Source organism: Varanus komodoensis, unplaced genomic scaffold (genome assembly GCF_004798865.1).
Source record: "Varanus komodoensis strain SLA01 unplaced genomic scaffold, ASM479886v1 scaffold1, whole genome shotgun sequence".
Lineage (NCBI taxonomy): Eukaryota > Metazoa > Chordata > Lepidosauria > Squamata > Varanidae > Varanus > Varanus komodoensis.
In genome coordinates, this window is record NW_025335268.1 from 86,294,443 (window position 1) to 86,303,408 (window position 8,966).

General features: G+C 39.5%; 1 protein-coding gene across 3 annotated transcripts in view; it reads left to right on the forward strand.

The window, feature by feature from the left end:
- The window catches only part of TMEM131 (transmembrane protein 131), a 76,522-nt gene extending 67,956 nt beyond the window's left edge, over positions 1 to 8,566 (forward strand). For all 3 annotated transcript variants that reach the window (XM_044433409.1, XM_044433417.1, XM_044433425.1), the window contains 6 exons: positions 865 to 1,024; positions 2,241 to 2,362; positions 2,451 to 2,547; positions 3,154 to 3,251; positions 5,007 to 5,170; positions 7,612 to 8,566. In XM_044433409.1, the coding sequence (XP_044289344.1) occupies positions 865 to 1,024; positions 2,241 to 2,362; positions 2,451 to 2,547; positions 3,154 to 3,251; positions 5,007 to 5,170; positions 7,612 to 7,908 (938 nt within the window). In that variant the 3' untranslated portion in view covers positions 7,909 to 8,566. The remainder of the gene's footprint in view (positions 1 to 864; positions 1,025 to 2,240; positions 2,363 to 2,450; positions 2,548 to 3,153; positions 3,252 to 5,006; positions 5,171 to 7,611) is intronic.
- The last annotated feature ends 400 nt before the right edge of the window (positions 8,567 to 8,966 follow it).

The window sequence follows — 8,966 nt, forward strand, 5'->3', positions numbered from 1 at the left end:
TAGATCTTTACAGCATCGGACTCTCCTTTCACCACCAGATACATCTGCAGCTGAGTGTCCTTTCGGCTTTGACCCAGTTGCTTCATTCTTTCTGGCGCTACTAGTACTAGCCCTCTGCTCTTCCCCAGTAGCATATTGGACACCTTCCAACCTGAGGGGCTCGTCTTCCGGCATCATATCTTTTTGCCTTTTGGTACTGTCCATGGGGTTTTCATGGCAAAGATACTGGAGTGGGTTGCCATTTCCTTCTCCAGTGGATCACGTTTTGTCAGAGCTCTCTGCTATGACCTGTCCGTCTTGGGTAGCCCTGCACGGTATAGATCATAGCTTCATTGAGCTACACAAGCCCCTTCGCCACAACAAGGCAGTGATCCATGAAGGAGCCATAATGCTTACAGGTAGTGAATAAAAGGTTCAAATTCAGTAGCAAAGAATTTGATTTTTTTTCAAATAATTCATGCTCCTTAACAAAACAGAAGCAGATTATTTCAAAGTTCCTGGCACAGAAGGTTTGTTTGGAGGATATACCTGATGAGTTCTGTTGCCCTACCCCAGCTCATAAATGCCTCAAGGAGGAATTTAAGAAAATGTCTTAGGCTCATTCTCTTGTCTTCCACTGTCCTTCCTGGGGGAAAAGGTAAAAACCAAAACTAGTAGATATCATTATATAAGGATGTCACTTTTAGGTGGTGCATAGTAGCTCCTTAAGTGGGCACTGAACTGAAACTTGTACTCCTCTTAAGCAACTCAATTGGATTGAACTGTGTTAAAATACAAAATTTCTGGTCTACTGGGGCATTCTCAGTACAAGGTTTTCCAGAAAAGCTAATATGGTTACTAAAATCTGTCTTGTTCTGGTTCCAGCTACTGACAACCTTTATAAGCTGTCCCTGCAAACCCTCAATGCAGATGCTTTTTTGAAGCAACGGCAGACCTCACCAACTCCTGCCTCTCTATCTCCTCCTCCTGCATCGGTGGCATTTGTATCACGGAACACTTACAGCAGTATTGTGAACAACTGCAAGTAAGTCCAGATGGGCACTATGTAATAACAGTAAACTCTGGAGATAAGAAACTTATACCATTCTACAATTACCTCTTTTAACCATGCTACTTTAACCAGCAAATAACACATACTCAATTTTAACCCCTTTTTTCTCTCCAAAATATATCAAACGTTGTATTGGAATGAGTCTCAAGGTACAGTTGTCTGTACAATTTCTGTAGAAGGTAAAAATATAAAGATCTGGTGAGATTCCCAAATATGCTGTCATAAATCAAAAGCTGTTAATTAAATGGTAGTTACGGGAAATGAACAGAGTGAAGCAGGATTTGAGATCCTACTTGAGATCCTAATGAATGCAAAACTTACAAGAGAGCTTGGAGGGCAGTGCAGTATGCATGCTGATCATTCTGGCACAGTAAAAGCAGACTTCCTTCTTTCAAGATTAAATTAGTGCAAAACTTAGCTGGCAGAATTTGCAGATAGGTAGGTTAATACCACTTCGTATTGAGGAACTCCTCTGGGCAAAGGGATCCCTCTTTCTGTGAAAAAATACTTTTAAAAATATTGGACAGTTACAGCAGCCTTGCAAGGTACCCAGGGGCTCTTTGAAGGGATAGCTCATAGCCTTCAAAAGGGGAAGCTAGAGCAAGCAGCGAGGGGAGTGAGAGAAGCCTTTGCCAGCTGCTTCCAAGTGCTGCTAAGACACTTTAGACTTGGATTGCAATGGTGGTCACCTGGGAGCCTCTTAGCAAAAACAGAAAGGCAGTTTTGCTGCCCATGCTAAGTAGCTTGTTCACCCATGGGGTTGACCCACAAGGGGTTGTGTCACCCGGTTTTGGAAACACAAGAACCTAATTTGAGCAAACAATGGGTTGTCACAGTGGTTTATAATCCAAATGGAAGCTACCGTGACAAACTGATCCCAGGTTCACATGCCATGCTAAGTTAATATGACTTACAAGTCACTATGGGTTGTTGTGTTGTGTGACCCCCACTCAGTGTCTTAATCAGTACATCTGGCCACTCATCAGTACTCACTCTCTTTTAAGAGTGCTCTTGGAAAAGGAAGATGAAGAGAGATGACCAAGTCCTCTGGTTTTTGTTAGTTTCCTTCGACACACAAGTCATTTGTGACACACTTCATCAGATGACATTGCATCACTGCCTTGATGTTCAAATAATAGTTTGGCTTCCTCTAAAGAATATCACCTCTGTTCTCCCCACTTTCTTTTAGTGAACCGAAAAACAAATTGCTCAGTGGTGCTAAACATAAGGTGGCAAAGACAGCCTCTCTCCCGGGCAGGAATGGAAATCCTACTTTTGCTGCTGTAGCTGCTGGTTATGACAAGAGTCCAGGTAATACACAGGCCTGGAAAAGCAACTGCTGTCCTAAGGTGTAATTGCAATGCTGTCTCGTTTTATTCATTTAAACTCACTTTTGCAGGTGGTAGCGGCTTAACAAAACCTTCCCTGGTCAAAACTGAACCGCCTAGCTGTATGAATGCTTCACACACCACTGTTGATAGTGATGGCTCTGACAGGTAACGTGGATCAATTCTTTTAAAACAGAAGGTTGAACAACATTTTTGTGCAGAACCTTTTGTGCCCCACACCATGCTTCAGGAGCTACAAAGTCCTGTTCATTCATTTAAAGAATCTTAATTAAACATGTTTCCTATCAAAAATGTTGCTCAAACCTCTAAATTTGGAGGACAAGCTGTTAAGCACAGCATTGCGTCTTTGTAATTTTACATTAGACCGCAGGCAGCCACTTTGTGGCCTGATGTTTTGTTCTACAACTCCCATCAGACTTAGCCAACATACACAGGAGAGGAAAGCTAATTGGAGTTGTCAGCCTGAATATCTGGAAGGACACATTAGAATAACAGAACAAAAATTCAGCATTTCCTCTTCTCACGTGACAATGTGGACCAGCTTGCCCAGTTCCATGGACAAGAGAAAAATTTCTTCCATTCACTACAGATGAGTTGTCATGCACCATATATTTTAGACAAAATTAATAATGCATTAGAATTATTCGTGTTACTGACATTCACTATCCATATTAGGTTTGGTTGTGCTCTAATGCTTCTCATGGTGAAGTGATCTTCCTAACAAACACCTCTTCTCTCTCCCATTTTACATAGTTCTGGTTTGTGGAGTCCTATAAGCAATCCTAGCAGCCCAGATTTCACACCCCTCAACTCATTCTCAGCATTTGGAAATTCTTTTAATTTAACTGGAGGTGAGTGGTATGAAAATTAACTGAACAATATGCAATAGTTAATAGCTGTACTGGGGAGCAATAAATGTTTTCTGCCAGAAATGTTATACTTAATTGATTATATTGCATAACATTCCTACCATTTTGCCAAGAGTCAGCAACATGAAAAAAATCAAAAAGATTGAACAAGTTAGTCAAATAACTTAATTTAGATTTCTTAGGGTTATGTATTTAGATTTCTTTTCACTGAACTGAAGTACTTGGGGCAGGTTACTGTAGAATTTCTTTGGAATGGTGAGCTTTAATCTGCAAAGGCTTTGTGAGAACTGAACAGAATCACTAGGGCTGAGAGATGAGGACATATGCTTGTTTAAAGGCTATTGGTGTTTCTCTGAAATGGAGACTAAATGGAAATACTAAATAGGGCTTTTCTAACAACTTTTAAAATTATATAAACAGTCACACACTGGCCTGGTTTGCATACTTAGTTGAGGCTTATTAGCTGTGGTGAGTTGCAGCGCCAGGTAGCCAGTTCAAGCCCCTGCCAGAATGATTTCATATTAATATTCAAAATGCAGGCCACTGTCTTGAGGAATTCACCCATGACTCTTCATTACATGCAAACAGGACCACTTTCTTCTGTATCTCGCTTGTTTTTTTCATATCTTTTAGGCTAAGAGTTGTGATTGCATATGGATACCATGTAAGCCATTTAAAAAAAAAAACTGACTTAGCATGGCAGTGCCAGCATGGCTCAATCACTCCTGCTTGGTTCCTTCTGCCAACAGGAGCAGCTAAACAAGCCAAGTATTTGGTATTGCTGGTCTGGATAGCTTAATATCTGAGTCAGGAGCTCTGAGTTGCCTCTTTCCCAACAAGCCAGAGTCATAAGCTAGGATTTGTTCATGGACTATGACTCCAGCTTAGTATTCATAACTTTCTTATCCATAGCAGTGTTCTTTCTCTGGTTTGGAAAACTTCTGCAAAGTAGAATGGACAAATATATGGACTTCAGATTTCCTTGAAAAAGTTTGGAAGCAAGGCAGGGGCACATTGCCTTAGTAACCTAAGAGAATAGATGTTTATATAGTCGAGGTAATCAAGTAGAACAATTGGAGAGGATTGGGGAGGAGCATGTTCACTCCTCTTAATGGCAGGGATGCCTTGTGAGAGCCATGAATCTGTTGAATACTGGAGAGAATCAGCAACATAGTTTCTATGCTGAGAATTCACATCTTAAGCATTAACTCGGACTATATTATGAAATAGACAAGAGTCTTTTTATCCAAGGGTAAATAGACTTTTCCCTGTTGATCAGGAACTAAAAGCAAGACTTGGATTCCTAGGGTTAAACCTGCCAAATCTGTCAGGCTTTCTGTCCTGAAGTAACGTAACATATGTTCAGTAGAGTTGATTTAGAGCAAGCCAGAACTTTCTTCCAAAGCTTGCAGTAATTTCCATTTTAGTGACACAGAGCTTCCCTTTAAAAAACTATCTGTGTTCAAAATGTCAATATAAATCTACAGCAGGAAGAATTGAAATAGTGACCATGGGAATGAATGGTGTTCAGACTATTTATATTAGCAAGCTGCTGGTTCTTGCATTTCAGTTTTGGGAAAAAAATAAAACTCTCTAAATGTCCTAATTTCATATTATGTTTGTGATTGCTCTTTTTGACATGTTTTCTATATTTAGCCACTCATTGCCCTTTTTAAATGGTCAAAACAAACCACACTGGCATAAATGAATCACAAATCTTTTCTTCCTCCCCATCAGAAGTTTTCAGCAAACTTGGACTATCACCATCTGTTTATGGTCAGGATGCTCAGAGGAATTGGAGTGAATTTAATAATGTTTCTTCATCCATCTGGGACCCTTCTGCTACAGGTTTGATAACCTCCTGGCCAACAAGTTCAGGTTCTCCAACTCACACAACTTCAGTAAGTGTATGATTCTCTTATCTCTTTGTTCCCATTCTTACTAGTATGAGAAAAATGCACAGAAATACAGTTCTTCTTTGTGGGCTTTGTGCAATCATACCGACGAATGCCCTGCTGAATTTTGACTTTCTCAGGACAATGCACTAAGTCAACTTAACCTGCCCCTGTACAGGGTCTGCACAAAATCTTGTTAACCTTTCAACTGTAGCACTTAACAAACCCATTACTCTCTGATTTATGCTAAAGTGCTACAAGGCCAGTAAAGACTTTTCTACAGCCAAACAATTCTAAAGTTTCCTGTGTGCCAACCATAAAATCCAGCTGCAGCCTTGTACAATTACGCAGGCTATCTTTATTGTCTAATCTTTCACTTGTGAGCATGGTTCAAAACAAAGATCTTCCTTCCCAAAATCTCTGGAATTTTTTTCTGGGGGTGCCTAGACTATGGACTATGCTCCTCAGAGAGGTCCGCCTGGCGCCGACTCTCTACTCTTTCTGGCACCAGGTAAAGACCTTTCTATTTAGCCATCATTTGAATAATTAAAATTAATTTTAATAATAACAATTATAATAATTTTACACAGTTGCATTTTCTTCCTTTTTCCTTTCTTTCCTCCTTTTCTTTAGTTTTGAAGTGTTGTTCATGTTGCGTTATTACTGAATTTTTAATTGTATTATATTACTTTTTTACTCTTTTGTAAGCCATGCTGAAGCTTGTTGCAAAGGACGGGATAAAAATGTTTTAAATAAATAAATAAATAAATAAAATGTACATAAAAATAACTAGAGTTCAGTTGGCCTTTCCTAGTGTTCAGTATATATTTTTATTTTTATACATTGATTTTTGTTCAGTTTACAACCCAGTTAAATATGGATCACTTTAGTTATGTGAGTTTTAGTCAGTCTTTCAGCTAAAAGCGTTTTTAATTGAATGCTGCCTGCTGTGATAAAAGTCATTCAAGGTGGTTTTGTAACGCAATACTAGCATCATAAAACTCAAAGAATCCAGAGACTTGCATCATTATACATCACAGGCAGCAATAATCTGGCAACTGACAAACCAATGAGAGACCCAACCTAAAATAAATAAAAACTCTTATGAATATAACAAATCTATTTCCATATCACTGCGAGTAAAGAGGAAATACTTTGCCTGATGCCTAAAGGATAAGCCACCTCTCTCTAATAGCCACCAGCAGAGCTAGTTCCAACATTAAAGGTAAAGGTCAGCCCTACAACATGGCAGTTACCATGGTTCGGAAAAGTGAACTTTCTGGGTTGTTGCATTTGGATTCTGGCCACCCGGGCAGAGCATTGACCAGCAGCACCATTGCCAGTGGGCCATAACAAGGTCAGACATGGATCCTGCCGGCTTAGGGTGCTTGGTGGTAATGCCAAGCCTGATGGCCAGCCTAACCACAGGCGAGGGCAGGTGGTCCTTAAAGTATTGTGGTTACAGGCAGTGTTTTAAAAGCCACAACTAGCACATTAAATTGCACTCTGAAACAAACCAAAAGAGAGTGAATCTTCTCAACTGTGGGTTTAATATAGCCATTATAGGCACCTAACCTAATGTTTATGTTCCAAACCAGTTGTAGTTTCTAAAGACATTCAAATATTACATACTGCAGTTAGATGTTAGTGAGCCATGGATAACCATGAATAACCTACTTAGTATTCCTTTCTCATAGGGCCCCCATTAGCTTATCAAGGGGACTTTGGAAATACTGTTCCAAGTTACAGGTAGTACTTGGCCATCCAGTAGCAATTTGGAACCAACAAAACAAAAGACAGATGCATCATTGTATAGAATTGCTTATAGGTTTCAGGAATTTTCTCATGATCAAGGGCAATTGATTTCTTCAAAACCTCCAAATAAGGCTTAAAACCCCTGACTTGTAATTTAGTGGCAGAAACGGGAGCATCCTAAATGTTTAACCTCACCTTTGAGGGAAATAGAACCTCATCTGCTACAGGTTGATCACCATTTCCACAATTAAATGCTCCCACCACAGTATTTCGTACTGCATACCTGAATTTACCCGAGGTTGGCAGTACCATTTTAAGTCAAATATTCCTATGTTCCTCTTCTGCATAATAGTATTTCATACAGTCTGCCCATGCAGAGGAGAGAGATCCTTGGCACAGTTTGTGTATGTACACAACCAACCATCCATCTTTTCTTATGTGGTAAACATTGATGATAACTGCATGCCCAGCATTTGAAAGGATTAATGATTGATGTGGTCACTTTCTATGTAACTAATTGTTTCACATTAAACTTAGACTTTAGTAATGGACGTTAACAGCAGAATCTTGCACCTTAATTTCCCTTTGAACATTTAAGTACCTACTGTCATGATTCGTTGAGAGCTGAATAAATTCAATAAGCAAGATAGATTATTTTCCTGCTAGATTCTCTGCTCCTTTTTGTATTGCAGTCTATCCTTGGCAATGGAAGCAGCTTGTGGTCTCCTACCACTACCCCGTTCAGCAGTTCCATTTGGTCCAGTAATTTGAACAGCTCCCTTCCTTTCAACACTCCGGCCAGCACATTGGCAAGTATTGATCTCGGGACTGAAAATGCCCCATCGCCACCTGCAACTGCCCCTACAGTTAGCAGTCCTGAAGATGTGGGACAAACTTATAACCCATGGCTAATTTGGAGCCCTGCAATTGGAAGAAGAAGCTCAGATCCTTGGCCTAACGTGCATTACCCTCCTGACAATGGAAATTAAGCAACACAAAGAGGCTGTTGTCCAGATCTGATCATGAAAAATTCTGTAACAAGCCTGGAACATAATTTGCAAGCCATCCGCTGCCATTCCTCTCCCTTGCTCCATGCCACAACACTGTTAAAATCTAGTCATGCAGTTATCATTTGCTCCTCTGAACTCTGTCTTGCAATTATGGTAGTGTGGAATCACTGATCAGCTTGGAAAGTTTGGCTGTGGTCAAAAACTATTTATCTAGAGCCACACTCAGTTTGTTTACCACCTGCCCCTTATGTTTTTAAAGCCAGTTAAGTTCCAAAATTCAGTGATTTTTTACTACCATGCTTGGGTTTTAATTTGTTTTCCAGTATTATGCTCTCAAACATAATTTTAAAGAGCACCTTGTGCTAAAAATGCAGAGTATTTTTTTAAAAAATAAGGCTGTCTTTGTTAAAAGACTCTACGAATGTAAAAATCTTAGGAGCAAAAATAGCTGAACATAAGAGCATTCTGTTCAAACTATACATTTTATGTGCTGTTTGTACATTTGTAAACTTGAATGCATTTTTAAGTTGAACTGAAATGTGCATAGCCAACACTTGTGGATGAAACACAATTCCCTTGTGCTTTTTTTACCAATACAACTTGGAGTTGTACTTGAAAAATAAATAATGCTTTTTCATTCTTGTGCTATGTTTTTCTTTTCCCTTTTATATCTGAATTTTGGATATTTGGTAGTCTTTCTAAAGTTTATTTAAGTGCCAATCTATTTGCCAGTGGAAATCACAGAGCAGACTTTAAGTCCATGGAAGGTTTTGTTCATAGAATGCTATTTATTGTAGCACGTGTGCCAAAAAATAATTGTGTTAGAGTAAACTCCAGGCCTTATTAACATCAGCAACACAAGAAAATAATGTATAAAAATAACCATGCCATGGCAAACCTCTTTCAAATGGCAGCTACAGTGAGCTTGCTGGCAACAGGCATGGTGACAGCTGCAGCAGCACATCCATCCAAAGAGAAGCTGCAGCTCTATTCTCCCCTCAAGAACCTAACACCCATTCAAATATTTTTTTCCTTTG